We start from the raw sequence: 16,989 nt of genomic DNA, 5'->3' as shown, positions 1-16,989 counted from the left end.
CCAGGCAGATTCTTGGATCTGGTTACAAAACTAAACGCAAAGAGTTGCCAAAAAAAACAGGCCATCGAGAAGTGAAACTCCCAACTCCACTTCTGCCTCACTTTGGTCCATTTTATACCAGCTCCTGCACCAGACACTGTTCAATAGCTCCTAAATTATCCACGTGTGGCCATTCACAGGCTTCACCCCATCTATTCCCGCTGTACTGAGACACATCAAGTGCCGGTTAACCACCATTTCCATTTCCAATAACCACCAGCCACTCGTTTTCACACTCTCCTCCTTCCCCGACAACTTGTGTCGAACAATTTACAGTTCGATTTGCAAACGCTCCCTTTCTGGGTTTTGTTCCGACCCACACTCAAAGTAGGTTCTGCGCCATTTGTCTTCATTGTCCCTACACAATTCAAAACTTGCCTCGCAAAGATCTGTGATTACAAAAACCTCTTTACAGAGCGTGGGATCCAGCAGACCGAGGAAGGTCCATCACGACAGTCACGTTTCCTTTCCCCGTCACAAAAAGTACCTGGCTTGTCCTGTCCCCTCTGATGCTGCTGAGATCAGTAAGTGATGGAAAGTCAGAACTATCCTGTCAATAAAGTAACCAACCCGAAGATAACGGTCTTACTTGCTAATAAAATGAAATACATGGATTTTTCTCTAGGAATGGTGGAGATGAAGGACTCTCCCTCAGCCCGCAGCCGCGCACAAGACGTATCTTCCTCTGGAAGCTGGTTTCACATGGTGGCTTAGATTTTCCCACTTTGTATCTAGCACCATTTGAAATCAGTGTTCTAGGAGCAAGAATTACAGCGTGGGAGGAGCCCAAGCAGCCACTAACTTCACCGACGGCCTCTACTCCTCAAACCAGCACTTTTTTGCAATGTTTTTCCTTTCTTTTTTGCCAGCCATCCACTTTGTAACATCATCTGATTTCTAGACACTCCTCCAGGCACTGTCTGCACCCCCTCACGCCAGGGCCGCCGCAGGAACAGCTGCTTTCCAATGTATTTCTACTTAATAAACAATGCATATTGAGTTAAAGTTGTCCAGAGTGAAGTGATCCGAAAGCTGCACGAAAACCAACGTGGTCCTTCTTGCACCTGGACAGGCAGAGCGCGTTGACTTTATTAGACTATCACCAGCATTTAGTTTGCTAACTTAAATCTATTTCCACTCTGTGCTCGGGGACTCTATTTCCAGAGAATTACCATCATTCCATAGCTCCCAGCTCTGCAAACGCGCAAATTCCCTCCAACAATTCGACCTCAGCAAGTTAAACACAAAAGCGCCTTTGGCCGTCACGACGATGTCCACGCTGGTGCACGAAGAACCTTTTTCTACAATTATTTTTTAAGTTTAATCGCTGGTAACTTCTAGTATTGTTTCAGATGACTCCTATACCCTTGCGTCCCTAATAATGAAGCTAAACTATTTTTGCTTGCCCTTGCTCTTGTCTATCACGTTATTACACACAAGACGATCGCTGTGCGGACGAAGCGTTTGATCAGACCACTGAATAGTCGTCTTTAAAGAACGCGCAGCTGCCACCTACAAGAGGACTCTTCTCTGAGCCAGGACAATGTCTCTTACACAGGCTGACCGATTTCTCCTGGTGTTCAGAGTCTCAGTTTTTGTCTAGCACCATTTGAAATCGGTTATGATGTAGGGGGAAAAGCAACAGTAAAGGAGAACTTCATTCCCCCGCCCCCCCAAAAAAGTCCTTATAATAAAGCAAGCCCAGCAAAAAAGCCCCCGCTCTGGCTTCACAAACGCGGACGGTGCGCTCGGCTGTTCTCTGACCTCCAGTTACAACCCCAGGCCGAACATCCCACCCTAAAGGAGGACACAGCATCACAGGCAACGGGAAGGACGATGCTTCCCGAGAAAACGAAGCATCTGTTCAAACACATACCCAAGACTCTTCACCTCCAGCAACCCAGGGCCTCCCACCCTTCCGACCAGCGACATCCACCTGCTATTTCTTTGCCTTAACCTGTTATTTCCTCAGATATTTAATTATTTTTCCTTCTGAATAAAACCGTGTGATACCTGGTACTGGGCTCTGTCTCAGGTAGAGAGGTGACCTGTGTCCCTGCCTACAAGTCTCTTCATTTCGGTCCCCAGCTCCGTTTTCACCGTTTCGCCCAAAAGCAAGCGGTTTACACCCATTTTAAGCATCGCACAGAGCAGCCTACCAACCACCGACACTTCACGCTGTTTAACGTGAACCCACATAATTCCAGACCCGAGTTTTGTGGCTCCTACTGGGAGAACGCAGCTCGTTTTACCAGTAGATGGCAACAACGCATTTTCAGTCCATCCAGCCTTTTTCTCAGCTCCAAGTTCATGTGTTCACGACTCAATTCTCACTCTCAAATGAAATCATTAACGTGGGACTGAGCTTTAGAAAAAAAGACACAGAATTCAGTACAATTAGGGCAAATTAATTGATAGAATCATACAATCGATTTGGTTGGAAGAAGCCCTTAAGATCGAGTATTTTTATCGTTTGTATTGGGTATTTGTAGCGCTTAAGTCTTGCCCATCCCATCAATGCTCACTACAATCCCCAAACTGCAGATTGTAAGGCTGTGTCATCCCCACATTGCCATCATTTGCAATCCACGCTGATTTGGAGCATCACAACCACAAATCAAAAGACAGCATATTAGCTTTTTCTATTCCACCCACTGAAAACTTCATTCTATAAGGCAGCTGACTCCACACAGTGCTTGGCAAAGGAAATTTAAGTACATAAAATTAAAAATAATCGCATTCTATTTAACATTTTACTTAAAATACTTAAGGTATATTCCCTGAGGATTACACCTGTCGCACACTGGACAGTAGTGCAGGAAACGCTGGGGTTTGCTCCAGACTTAGTGTCACATCAGAACAGCCACACAATGATCTCCCTCCGCTCCATCACATTTTTACCAACGTTTTCAGGAGGTTTTGGAGGTTCTGGCAAATTCTCTGCACTTGCAGAAGAAAACCAAAAGCAAATTAAAACACATTTTCCACGCTACCGTTAAGTAATTCAGGGCGCTCGCTGCAAACTACAGTCGCAACAGTTACCACCTAACGCTGAAAAACCACCTTAAGAATAATAGGGAAATAGCTGCGTACCACATGACGAATGAAAGACAAACGCTTACTGCTAAATAATTTAACATTTTATTTGTAACAGTACAAGACATTACCAGTCTTTACATCTGGAAAAAAAAACGTGTAAAAATAAGGCCATTTTTTACAGTCATTTCACTTTAAGTGCATTTCAGTGTATTTTAAAACATTGATAGATGCCATAAATAAGCTAAATAATGACCGCGACGCTCCATTTCCAATATTTTATCATAGGTTTTACAATTATCAAATTAGGTATCACAGCTGAGCAATGAACATTCCATGTAGCCAAAACCCCCTTTTAACAACCAGAGCCTATAACAATACAACTGCCAGGATCGTCCCCAAAACCACTATAAAGCCCCAAATATTGCGATGTTATTCAAACAACCCGTTCCCGATAGCAGCGCCCACCTACCACGGCCAAGCGAGAACAGTTTAAATGCTGCTGAAATGAGGCAATTTGGGTTTTTTTTCTGGGAAAACTGGTTCTTAGAAGGTGCCTGGATGTTGGTGGCAAACACAGAGATTCCCAAAGCCTGTCCTAATTAAACGTTTGGTTTTAATAGGGAATAGCAAGCATGGGTTTAAAGGAACAGCTATAATGCAAGTCTGAGTCTTAATTCATGGCAAATGCCGTGATGGGAGTTTGATTAAAACATTTAATGGAACAAAGAGCCACCTGAGAGACCAACCACATCTACCAGCACTTCCAGCAGCCCCACAACTAAACTGGTTTGGTTTTCCTTTGACATAAAAAGAGAAGGGAATCCAACAGGGAAAGGCTTCTGTTTCTGCATCTGTGACGGCATCACAGAGCCACATTCAGCATCGTATAGTCTATATACGGAGATTCAAAATGCTTTAGGTGGAATAGATGATTTCAAGTGAAAAAAAAAGCAAGGAAGCTGGATCCATACAGCGCCCTTTCTATCCTGAAAAGCAACAAAATCATCTCCAAAATTCAAGGCTGAAGAAGTACAGACTGTGCTCCTGATGGGAGATGGTTCCCACTGATCCCTCCTTTCATTAGGTACCCTGGTAGGAGACATTTTTGCTACAGAAACCTTCCATTTCCCATCCCAACAAATCTTTCTGAGACTATACCAAAGAGCCAGAAATATATATGGCTTCTTTTTGCCTTCTTAAAGAAAATGGAAAAGCTATAAACCCCTGATTTAAAGGCACATTTTAATTAATTAGACATACAGAAACCAACTTTGGCACACAAAGAGGTAGAGGGTATAAGATCTGAACTGTTTCAAAAAGACAGAGCCTTAAATGGCACCGATCTCTTGAGGAAATTCAGAATAAAGCATTTCAGAAGGCAAGAGACAACATAATCATTTATACGGCCTCAACCGCAAAAAAAGAACGAGAAGCACGTTGAGATTTTAGCGAGCAGAACTAATATTGGGCAGTTTTCCGTAAGAAAAGAGGTAGCACGGAAAGCAGCAGCTGGTACAACAGGGACAGGATTCCCCAGCGCTCCCAACACAGACGCTCCTTCACACCACAATAATGGGCCTTGAAGACCATTTCACATCCACAGAAAAGACCGTATGAGCGGCCCATAACAACAAGCAGGTATTTAGATATATACACACACTCTTTTGACCCTATTAATGACCTCCTACTACAGTTAATCAGTAGTATAAGACATGGTACAAGATATTCATTGATAGAAGCTCAATGCAAGTGCAATTGTTTTCCATTTCTGATGGGTATATTCAACTGCAAACTCCCTCCCACCCCCAAAAAGTTCATTCATGCTTTACAGCTCCTATATTCGGCAGTAAATGGAGTGTTGTCACGTTTCCTACAAACAAAAAAACAAGTCAAATCAGAGATTTCACATTTAAATAGTTTCCACATTTCTTCTGAAAGCACATCCTGAGTTTTATTGTTAAATCAACGGGTAAAATCACGAAACTAAGTCATTATTTGTCCTCTTTCTGCTAAGCAACCACTAGACTAAGGAGATTTTTTGCTTCATTTCCCCTAGCGGACTGTTCAGAACGACCCACGGAGCAGAAGAGCATTTGATTCACATGGATCATTCCAAGTGCAGAACGGATCGTGCCTCAGGACCATCAAAAACCAAAACCAGAACAGTTGCAGGAGTCCTCACAGATTTGGACGCTACGTCAGGAGCACCCATATAATTTATTTTAAATACAGTGTGTTGTTTAGTAAATATTTTATAACCAGAAGCTGAATTTAGTTTGTGAGGATTTTCATTCTGTAGCCTGCTAACAGCAGATTTACAATACTGAGACATATTAGGATTAAAATCCAGAAGTACATCCATATATATGTGTTTCAAGTTCTTGAGTAACTCCTGTTTTTCTTTACAGAAAAATCCCATGCCAAACTGCTGCATTATTACTCTACATCTCTAAGGAGCTCTAGATACCATATAAAAACCTCCTGGCTTAATAGCGTGTCCACATACCAGCCCATTAATTTCTCTTATTGCTGTTATGTGCAAAAGGTAAGACTGGACATAAGAACTCTGGTCTATTCTACCTCGATTCATTTTTCTCTCTCCAAAAATAAGCCCAACTAACCCAGAAAACTAATCCTGTATCAGTTCGAAACGTCTTACTTCAGAGGTAAAGAGGATATTCCTTAATCCTTACATTATTTTGGAAGAAAAGCCAAGCTTAATTTTCATATGCGCCATCTCAAGCTTATCAAAAATACTGAAGTGACTTGTTCTTTAAAAGTAAATAAAATCAAGACTATGCGTTTGAAAAGACCTTTGCGTTAAGTTACAACAAGAGATGGAACATTTCAGCCATCACCACCTCAGAATTCGTGCAATGGAGAAAAGCGACAGGAATGAAGAGACTCGTTTATGAAAGTATTTGTAGTTCAAATTCTGATTGTTAAGGTAGTAACGACAAAATACTGACAAGGAACAGCCCAACTAAGCTGCTCCATCTTAAATCTGTCCTGTTGTAACCAGGTTTGAAGAGGCAGGTGTTTGAAAGAGCTAATCTGACCTTACACAAGTGCGGGAGAAACTTTAACTATGACCAAATGCATTTGACTGCTGGACTCAGCACTAGTTTAAAAATACAGAACAGGAATCAGTTCCAAACAAGCTACTATATTTTTACCCTTTTTAGGGCTAAAAACCTGCACATTTGAGAAAATCTCCTTTTTCTAAAAAGGTTTTAAAAGGAACACCTTGTTTGCACCTTCATTTCTTTATTTTTCTTCTAGAAAGCTGAAAATACAGCTGAATCAGTAATTCTGAGAGGTGTAATCTGGTTTTCTCTCAAGGGATGCACGTTACCTTTCTAATTCTAGTGTCCATGTAACACGGCAAAGGTGGTTTCCAGCTTCAACAGTCTTCTAATTATAGGGAATTACACTATTAGCTAACAACCAAGTCTTGCCAAGTCTTGGGAAACGGCAAAGGTGCCTGAGGACTGGAGGAAAGCAAATATCACTCCAGTCTTCAAGAAGGGCAAGAAGGAGGACCCGGAGAACTCTAGACCAGTCAGCCTCACCTCCATCCCTGGGAAACTGATGGAACGACTTCTCCTTGGTGCCATCTCAAGGCATATCAGGGAGAAGAGGGTCATTAGGGACAGTCAACATGGCTTCACCAAGGGGAAGTCATGCTTGACCAACCTCATTGACTTTTATGAGGACATAACAAGATGGATGGATGATGGCAGAGTGTTGGATGTGATCTACCTTGACTTGAGTGAGGCATTTGACACAGTCTCCCACAGCATCCTCACAGCTAAACTGAGGGAGTGCGGGCTGGATGAGCGGGGAGTGAGGTGACTGCGAACTGGCTGAAGAGAAGAAGCCAGAGAGTCGTGGTCAATGGGGCAGAGTCCAGTTGAGGCCTGTATCCAGTGCAGAGCCTCAGGGGGCAGTGCTGGGGCTGGTATTATTCAATATATTCATCAATGATTTGGATGAGGGAACAGAGTGACTGTCAGCAAGTTTGCTGATGACACCAAGCTGGGAGGAGTGGCTGACACTGGAAGCTGTGCTGCCATCAGAGACCTGGACAGGCTGGAGAGTTGGGCGGGGAAAAATTTAATGAAATATAACAAGGGCAAGTGTGGAGTCTTGTATTTGGGCAGGAACAACCCCAGGTTCCAGTATAAATTGGGGAATGACCTGTTGGAGAGCAGTGTAGGGGAAAGGGACCTGGGGGTCCTGGGGACAGCAGGGTGACCATGAGCCAGCACTGGGCCCTTGTGGCCAGGAAGCCAATGGTACCTGGGGGGGGTTAGAAGGGGGTGGTCAGTAGGTCAGAGAGGTTCTCCTGCCCCTCTGCTCTGCCCTGGAGAGACCGCATCTGGAATATTGTGTCCAGTTGTGGCCCCTCAGCTCCAGAAGGACAGGGAACTGCTGGAGAGAGTCCAGCGCAGCCACCAAGATGCTGAAGGGAGTGGAGCATCTCCCGTGTGAGGAAAGGCTGAGGGAGCTGGGGCTCTGGAGCTGGACAAGAGGAGATAAAAACCCGCCTGGACACCTTCCTGTGTAACCTCATCTGGGTGTTCCTGCTCCATGGGGGGATTGCACTGGATGAGCTTTCAAGGTCCCTTCCAGTCCCTGACATTCTGGGATTCTGTAATTCTGTGTAACAGTAACACACCCCTGTAATCCATTTCACATCACTGAAGGAGGTGCAAACATTCTACTAAGCATATATAGAGCTTCTGTCTTGCATAAAAACATGCTTTTTAAAGACAATCCAAACCTACAATACGTCATAAACAATCACGGGAAGATATAATTTATGACAATGAATGATAATTATTTATGTAATACATCCTATCCGCCCAAAATGAAGGAATTAATTACAGTCTTTCCTATAGGAACCTGAGCTTCACAGCGAGCTCAATGCCACACTTCTGGAATTCTAAGTAAACCATAATTAAAGAAAGATACTTAAGCTACACTGCAAAAGTCCAAATTAAGTGGAAAGTGTATACCTTTTTAAGATTAATTCATTTGTGCAGTTTCTTCCATCTCAGCTGGTACATTAGTTTTTAAAATACACGCTTCCTTGCAACTCTCATCAACTGTATACGAGCTAAACAGCAGAAGGGGAAAAAGGTCTAATTGAATGTCCTATAAAACTGGCAGATTTAACACAGAAGAAAGAGAGGGCAAGAAAAGACTTCTGCTCTAATTTGCAGACAACAAGCCAGCATATCCGAGGCACGGAAAGCACAACAGTTCACAAAGGCTCAGCTACATCAGGAATTCAGAAAACTGAATGGGGAGATCTAGGTCTTAATAAAAGGAAATTAGATCAGCGTTTTCAGAGAAGAAAGAAGCTGCATAGCCAGATGTTCACAGCGAGGAAGCTTAAGGAAAGCATTGGGCGCAATAAGACTATTCACGTTGTAACATTTTCAGGTATATAACGTTCTTTCCCTGCCCTGAGAAGCCTTTCCACAAACGAAGGCAGAAAATGCTGCCCTAACACTATGAACTCCCACGTACTCTTATTTTGACCATCCAGATTGCAAGTTGTCCAAACGATGGATGAAAATCAGCTGCTCAAAAGTACTAAATTCCTAAACTACACAGGGCTCATTGTGATGATACTGTCCTGCTATGTGGAAGATAATATAACTAAAACCTCACTGGACAGAAGCTTCAGGGCTCTCTCAAGTATTACTGGGTGCACCTCATTACAAATATGAACTGCAGGAATATTTCCCCTGGTTTACTTTATTTAAAGCGTCCCTTCCTTTGCTTCACGTACCCCAGATGCCTTTTAACAAAATCTGCTGGAATTTAAGACAGTTTTGATGAGATGCTTATCATAATACCCTATGCATACCACCTAATTTGCTCTGAATTCCCAGTATTTTGCATGTTACAAACTATTTCTCCACCAAAACAGGCTTTTTTTCAAGAAGATAAAATAAGACGCTTCTGCAAGAAGCGATGCACAAAGAGGCATTTAAATCTCCTGCCACCCCTCCATAGCAATCAGTTGTTTTGAAGATAAAGTTCAAAGGGCCCTATATGTCTCACTAAAAACAGAACGCTACTGCTATTACATGTATTATAGATTTTACAGTTGGTTTTGCAAGTCTTTAACATCAGCACATCAATCATTGCTGCTCCAGGAGAAAAAAACTGAAGGGGATCCACACATTAAACATGCCAGTGGCAACGCTACATTCACAAAAATTCATATTTGCTTTTTCAAACAGCACAGGAGCACCAGTTTAGGCCAAATTTGTCTTTGTGTTTCCCTTGTAACTAAGCCCATATGATTTTGTTCAAGCTGCTCCTGGTCAAAACCACAAACCACAGCGGTTCTCTGGTTAACCCTCCACTACCATTGGTATGTCAGAGGAAGCTCCTTAGTTCACCTCACTAAACCCCTCCGGCGCTTAAAGCCGGAGAGAACCAGCGAGGTCAGAGGGTATTTCAGCAATAAAATAACACAACTCCACACCCACCCTGTTTCCCTGAAAATAAGACAGGGTCTTATACAATTTTTGCTCCAGAAAATGCTTACTTTTTTACATGTTTAGCTGCCGGGACGCTATTTAAATTGACATTTTTTTAGGAACTGTAACTAGGGCTCAGTTTTGGAGTAGGGATTATATTTTGAGCATCCTCAGAAATCGTGAAAAATCACACTAAGGCTTATTTTGGGGGTAGGTTTTATTTCTGGGGTAGGTCTTATTTTCAGGGAAACAGGGTACCAATACTCCCACTGGTTTTAAGAGGTAAACTGACATGTTTTAGAGCAGATGCGAACAGTAATTTCCTCAGTAAGTGTACCTAAGGTAAATACAAGCCTAAGAACAGGGTTTTTCCTTCCTTGAAATTAGTGCAAGTGTTAATTAGCAGCTTATCTGAAGAGCAGATACAAAAACAAAGCGAAATATGCTGTTAGGCACTTTGGCATCCCATCAGCTGCTGTGATAAACTCAGTGTAATCATCAGCATTTGAAAAAGAAAGGGCAGATAAAGCTCAAGAAATTTGCATATGCGTTAGCGCTGCTTCTGCTTAGTCATTTAGAAATTTGCAATAATAATAATAATAATACAATAATAATAAAGTAGGCTGACTCACCCATTTTGTGAGCAGTGTCTCTTATAGACCCAGAAGGCTGCCAGGAACACCACAACGGCCACAATCACTTTAGGAGGAATTAAAAAAGAAAAGTCTTAGAGTCATAAAGATCATCTCGAGCTCACAAAGAAAAAAAAAGCCCCCTTAGCTATAAGGATGCTGTGGGAGACTGTGTCAAATGCCTCACTCAAGTCAAGGTAGATCACATCCACCGCTCTGCCATCATCCATCCATCTTGTTACATCCTCATAAAAGTCAATGAGGTTGGTCAAGCACGACTTCCCCTTGGTGAAGCCATGTTGACTGACCCTAATGACCCTCTTCTCCCTGATATGCCTTGAGATGGCACCAAGGAGAAGTCGTTCCATCAGTTTCCCAGGGACGGAGGTGAGGCTGACCGGTCTAGAGTTCCCCGGGTCCTCCTTCTTGCCCTTTTTGAAGACTGGAGTGACATTTGCTTTCCTCCAGTCCTCAGGCACCTCTCCCGTTTCCCAAGACTTGGCAAAGATGATGGAGAGTGGTCCAGCAATGACCTCAGCCAGCTCCTTCAGCACCCACAGGTGCATCCCATCCAGACCCATGGATTTATGGATGTCCAGATTGCCTAACTGCTCCCTAACCCAGTCCTCATCAATCCAGGCAAACTCCTCCACTGTCCTGCCTTCCTCTGGGGCCTCAGCGGTACGGGGCTCCTCAGGACAGCCTCCGGCAGAGTAGACAGAGACAAAGAAGGCATTCGGTAACTCTGCCTTCTCTGTATCTTCTGTCACCAGGGCACCCACCTCGTTCATCAGTGGCCTACATTGCCTCTGGTGTTAGTTTTATCTGCCACGTATTGGAAAAAGCTCTTCCTGTTGTCCTTGACCCCTCTCACCAGGTTGAATTCTAAGGAGGCCTTAGCTTTCCTAGTTGCCTCCCTACACCCTCTGACAACAGCCTTATATTCTTCCCAAGTGGCCAGCCCCTCCTTCCATGATCTATAAACTCTCTTCTTCCACTTGAGCATACCCAGCAGTTCCCTGTTTAACCATCTGACATGAAACATTTGACATGAAATTAATTGATAATTGCTAAGACTACTTAACTTTTCTTGAACTATGCCTCTTTAGAAGCAGACAAGCATTTTCAAATCACCAAAACTCCAAAATCATGTTATATTACTGCAGTCATGGGTGATGAACAGAATATCAAATCGACATAAAAAATAAAATCTACATCGTGTCTTGTTGAGGTTTTACAAGATACTTACCACAGATGATGGCTGTGATATACGCACCTAGAACCAGAGGGAATTAGTGTCACAGAGGAAAGCACGTGCTTTTCATTTGAACATTATTACAAAAATATTCACACATTTATTTCAAATCTATCAAGGACTTCTGCCAACACAGTCCATGCAGCAGGACAGTTTCTACCATAACACTTATTAAACTTAAAATATTCCTATTTTTAAATGGACTTTACCAAAAACCTGTTTTTCTTATGTCAACAGAAAGAAGGATATATGCATGAAGTGATTTCTCCTGAATACAAAAGTATATCCCCAAGAGGTAAAGCTTGTTACATGTATTTTCATTGTAGTGGAAATTCTTGCAGTTCATACTTACTTAACTGGCAAGTTGGCACTCCAGGAACCCATCGGTTTTCTCCAGTATACTGAATACGAGCTTCACCATGTAACGTGTAGCCTGCATAACACTCAATCGTAACAAAATCCCCCTCAGAATATGAAGGTTTTTGTCCATCAATTACTCTACCATGATTTATTACTGGAGTGAAACCAGAACTTTTAGGGCCACCTGGAAAGAGAGAGGGGAAAAAAGAAAAGGAAATAAAGTCCAAGAACAAAACTGGTTCATGAAGCAGATTTAAGAAACTGCCATCAAAAAGTCCCTACATTTGTGTCAATATCAGAAGCTCAGTCAAACTCTTAAGACCTTTGGAACTTGTCGCTCTGCCCTTGATTTTATCAATTCTGAGTTTTACTCACATTCACAGTCTTGCAAAGAACTCCACATATTCTCTCCTTGGCAAGTCACCGCCATCTCTTTGGTGCCGTCACGAAACGTACAGTCAGCGTTGCACCGGATCTGAACGGACTCTCCTGCTCCGTATCCAGATTTCAGTGGAATCACCACTCCATGTGTGAGCGCTGGGGCACCACACACACCTTCAGTAAACAAGGCAGGAATTTAAAAGTAAGTGCAGCGATATTAAACTTTAAATATTTCATAATTCATTGCCTTTGTATAAGAAGAATAGATAAGCATATCTGAATAGTTTACCACAATTTTAAGTATAAATGTTTCCTTTAAAAGAAACATCACTGTGGGTACTCATTAAGGTAATACGATCTTATGATGTGGTAGCTAAGAAATACATATTTGTTGGTTAATTAATTTTGTAAGCTCTAGATTAATTTCCAGGTGCCTTATCAGACTCATTCATAATGGAACAGCCAAACACGCTCTCTGCAGAAGTGGTTCTCAATTCTTGGGCATGTAAAACATTCACTGTGCTCTACAACATTCCTTCTAGCCCAAAGACAACTTAAAACATTCTCGACATACAAGAGAAGGTGGATTCTTATTTAAAGGCTTACTTTTTTCACAAGTTGGTTTTTGAGACCAGGTGTTATCTTCTTGACAGGTAATCACTTCTGGTCCGATCATGAAATAGCCCGGATCGCACTCAAACACGACTGAGTCCCCATAGCTATAGGAAGATCTAAATCCAGCCTGTTTTCTCCCATTTTCAACTTTCGGGTTATCACATTTGACCACTGAAATAGGTAAAATTTAAATTTTAGTCATATCCTGTGTCATTATCGATTAATATCCATTATGCAGCCGATGTCATCTCCACTGGAACTATCCCAAATTTAGTAATAGAGGATCTGTTTCTTCGTTTCTATAGGCGAGTCCATTCCACCCCCTTCCAATAAAGGGACAGATCTTGAATTTTTGGAGTCACACAGGCTATAATAAAGCAGCATATAAAAAAAATCCCAACAACCTCTACATTCTGGAGGTGGTTCACTCCAAACTCCATTCAGGTCCGTATCAAACGTGCAGTAAATAGTAGCTGGGCCGATAAGAGAGAAGGGATCTGCGCCTTTCGGGACCTCGTCACACGTGTAGGTGACTGTGCTTTGGTACGCGTAGCTCTGTGCTTCGGTGTAGTGCCCATTGGCTATTCTGGGAGGCGGTTCGCAAGGAATTCCTAGAAATCAATCACACAAATCAGTCGACAGATTTTTGCTGTCACCCTGTTCATCTCAGAAATAACGAGCCTTGATTTGCAAGTCATTTCATTTAAAATCTGACACGTAGCTATTTCTAAGACAAGCTTCAGTTATCACCAATACTCACCAATGGTCCCTTATTATAGGCAGTCTCAATTTTAAGAACAGGTTGACTTCAACTAATTTAAGTACCACAATAACTGATATTTTTCTGTGGTTGTTCCTCAGGCACATCCTCATTAGTTCCAAAAAACTAAAATTAAAATCAGTCCTATTTTACCATCACAGAATCCCAGAATGTCAGGGACTGGAAGGGACCTTGAAAGCTCATCCAGTGCAATCCCCGCATGGAGCAGGAACACCCAGATGAGGTTACACAGGAAGGTGTCCAGGCGGGTTTTTATCTCCTCTTGTCCAGCTCCAGAGCCCCAGCTCCCTCAGCCTTTCCTCACACGGGAGATGCTCCACTCCCTTCAGCATCTTGGTGGCTGCGCTGGACTCTCTCCAGCAGTTCCCTGTCCTGCTGGAACTGAGGGGCCACAACTGGACACAAGATTCCAGGTGTGGTCTCCCCAGGGCAGAGCAGAGGGGCAGGAGAACCTCTCTGACCTACTGACCACCCCCTTCTAACCCACCCCAGGTCCCATTGGCTTCCTGGCCACAAGGGCCCAGTGCTGGCTCATGGTCACCCTGCTGTCCCCAGGACCCCCAGGTCCCTTTCCCCTACGCTGCTATTTCCTATACTGGAAAGTTTACTGCACAGCTGGTTTTAAGTGAACCACCACCATCCGAATATCGGCTTAAACACAATAGTAATTTACTTACGTTCACAGAAAGGAGGATCACTAGTCCAGTCAACACCTTTATTCTTAATTACACAGGAAATTTCAGCATTTCCACGTAATCTGAACCTAGAGAGATAAAAATTTTTAAAGAGGTGAAACTTAAGACACCTCTCAATTCTCCAACAGAGAAACTTTCTTTATACAATTCTATTCTGTGATTATGGGGACAGGACATACTGAGGTTTTGTTGTAATAAGAATCTTAATTTTTTTCATGTTGCTAACAGTCTCAACTATGAAAATGAAAGAGAAGCAAATGAGATGTCACTAGAGGAACTCATAGATGTCTCGTCATTTTAAGATGTGTTCCCTCTAATAATAAAGCCCTAAAGTTACTAATACTAGAAAAAAGAAGCTGATAAAAGAAAAGGGAAGAAAAAAACCTTACCAGAGGTTAGTGCTTTTGATGTAATTTACTATACACAAGACAGATGGGTGATTATTCAATATAATAATGAAGGGTGATGAATATATAAATTTATGCCCTCTGCCGCTGGAGCATTCAAAGAAATCAACAGAGGTACCACTTCAGTTTTCACTCCATGGAATCTCACTAAAGAGCTTAAGCTTTGGTTGATGCAAACAGCAAGTAAAACCAGGGAATCAAATAGAAAATAACTGTAATGTCATTTGCTCCAGGTAGAATTTGGGAGACATTTCAAGCCAGAACTGGAATGGAACCTGCGTAAGAGAATTTGGGCTTGTTCAAATCTGGTCTAAACTGAAAAAAATAAGAGAGGATTCATTCACTTCACCAAAATACTTACCCTTTTTGACAAGAAAAAGTAGCTTTTGAACCAAATGTAAGATCTGTCACTTTAATAAAACCATGTGCTAATTCTCCCGGATGGTTACATTTTCTTTCTAGGGGGAGGGGGAAAGAAAAAAAAAAAATCTACATATTTGCAGTTATATACAAAGCCTAGGTTTTTGGCATATATTGCCCTTACAGTCATTAACGTTTTTCAAGCTTTAAAATATTACAGAATACTAATTCTCACTTGAAAAACAACTAAAATGGTTTAATAACAACGGGGAAAAGTAAAAGAGCCCATGCACACGTTACCTGTACAGAACTGCTCTATGGGTGACCACTGAAAGCCTTCCTCACATGTTCGAGTTGCTGATTTCCCGGGGATTTTCATATACCCCGGCCGACAGACGTACAACACCTTCGTTCCAATGGGAAAGCTCTGCATTTTGCTGGAATTCTCCTCGGGCTCGGCATATTGCAGCCTATCCGGAGGCAAACACCCGTCTATCAGAGTAAGAGGATGGAAAAAGCAACGCACAATATTCTCACCGAGAGCAGATACACGTTGAGGCATCATGGCACAGAATCCAGGCTAATTCAGGAGGTTTTAAGGACTCATTGGTAAATCAAAAGAGATTACATTCTTAAAAGCCACAGCTGTCTTTATATTTAATTATACTTCCATTTTTTCATTTATATTTCAACTGCATTCAATGTCTAACTCTAGTACAGGTTACTTATTGTGTTCTCAAGTTCTTTAGCACTCTACCCAGACAATGCATTTCCTCCCAGCTCTTTTTGTCTCTTATTCTTGTAGTTAAACACGACTTAATTCACTGTGCCCGCAGTAAAATGCCTATTTAGCTTGCAGTTCATCTCCTTTCCTAAGATCATAAAGGAAAGTTTAAAACCAGCCACACAACCTGCAGACCCGGGGACGTTTCCAGGTGACGGTGAATTGTTAATGCTGAAAACTGAAAACTCAAACACATTGGAGATCTTGCAACCCAGACAGAAATGTCAGATCCGCCCAGTCTTTGCAGGACTTAGAACAGAGACCATCGCATCTTCGAGACACTTCCTGATTTCCTTTCTAATCAGTTTATATTATTCTTTAGAAATGAACCATGGAAGAAATTTCAACCCCAAACTCAGGGGTCACACCAGCACCCACCAGCACACCCATTTTTGTAACACAATCTAATATCCCACCGTTTCGCCCCCAAATCGCACAGAACCCGCCTGGAAAGCTCATCGTTTCCACCAGCGCTTAAACCCATTTCCTTCTCCCTCCCGCCGCTCTCCGAGCAGGCCCCGGAAGGGCCCCAGCAGCACCCTGGGTGCTGGGGAAGGGGGAGAACCAGCTCCGGTGGGTCTCCGGGCCCGGGGAGCTCCCCCGCGGCCTCACCCCCGCCATGGCGGGCGGGAGCGAGCGCCCGTTCCTCACCCTGGGCCCACGCTCCGCCGATCCACAGCAGCAGCGCCAGCAGGAGGCCCGAGGCGCGGGCGGGCGGCGACCCCATGAGCCCGGCAGAACCCGCCGCTCCGTCCCGCTCCGTTCCGCTCCCCGTTCGCTTCAGCGGCAGCGGAGACGCAGCGCGGGGCCCGGGCGCATGCGCGGTCCGTCCGCCCCGCAGCGCGGCTGCCGCCATGGCGGGGCCTTCCCGCCCCCGGGGCGGCCGTTACATGGCGGCTTCTTCCCGCCCTTACATGGCGGCGGCCTCTTCCCGGCCTGAGGGCGCCGGGCCCTTTCCTGGGGGGGGAATCCCCAGGAGCCGCCCGCGAAGGGGAAGAGGCTTCAAAGCGCATTTCGTTGCGCTTTGAACGGCAACAAAGGCACGCTAAAAATAAACGCGCCTGTGTGACAGCCCAGGGTGAATAACCCTTCTCCTTTGAAAGGCAAAGCGCCTGTGTTGCCGAGCTGTCCTAAAAGA

General features: G+C 43.5%; 1 protein-coding gene across 2 annotated transcripts; it reads right to left on the bottom strand.

Annotated features, from left to right (window-relative positions):
* Positions 1–3,161: 3,161 nt before the first annotated feature.
* On the bottom strand, positions 3,162–16,736 carry LOC309448106 (membrane cofactor protein-like). Of its 2 annotated transcripts, XM_082069348.1 has the most exons (12): positions 16,503–16,735; positions 15,368–15,559; positions 15,069–15,165; positions 14,283–14,368; positions 13,229–13,435; positions 12,816–12,995; positions 12,204–12,383; positions 11,821–12,012; positions 11,463–11,489; positions 10,214–10,280; positions 8,100–8,200; positions 3,162–4,948 (listed from the first exon to the last, which is right to left on the bottom strand). In XM_082069348.1, the coding sequence occupies exons 1-11, from the start codon at positions 16,705–16,707 to the stop codon at positions 8,110–8,112; spliced, it is 1,524 nt and encodes a 507-aa protein (XP_081925474.1). In that variant the 5' UTR covers positions 16,708–16,735; the 3' UTR covers positions 3,162–4,948; positions 8,100–8,109. The 2 variants fall into 2 exon arrangements, with proteins under 2 accessions (XP_081925474.1, XP_081925475.1); XM_082069349.1 differs by lacking the exon at positions 8,100–8,200 and having other exon boundaries at positions 16,503–16,736.
* Between the last annotated feature and the right edge of the window lie 253 nt (positions 16,737–16,989).

This window comes from Streptopelia decaocto (genome assembly GCF_964273445.1).
Source record: "Streptopelia decaocto genome assembly, chromosome: 19".
NCBI lineage: Eukaryota > Metazoa > Chordata > Aves > Columbiformes > Columbidae > Streptopelia > Streptopelia decaocto.
The sequence above is the reverse complement of the archived record's forward strand: the minus strand, read 5'-3'. Positions and strand labels throughout refer to the sequence as shown.

Bases quoted from the DNA above. Each gene is read 5' to 3' on its own strand.
- LOC309448106 (XM_082069348.1), bottom strand. From the start codon at position 16,707: ATGGCGGCAGCCGCGCTGCGGGGCGGACGGACCGCGCATGCGCCCGGG. The intron at 15,166-15,367 runs GTAACGTGTGCA...CCCTCCCCCTAG, and splicing joins CATAGAGCAGTTCTGTACAG to AAAGAAAATGTAACCATCCG. The intron at 12,996-13,228 runs GTTGTTGGGATT...TACCTATTTCAG, and splicing joins ACCACCTCCAGAATGTAGAG to TGGTCAAATGTGATAACCCG.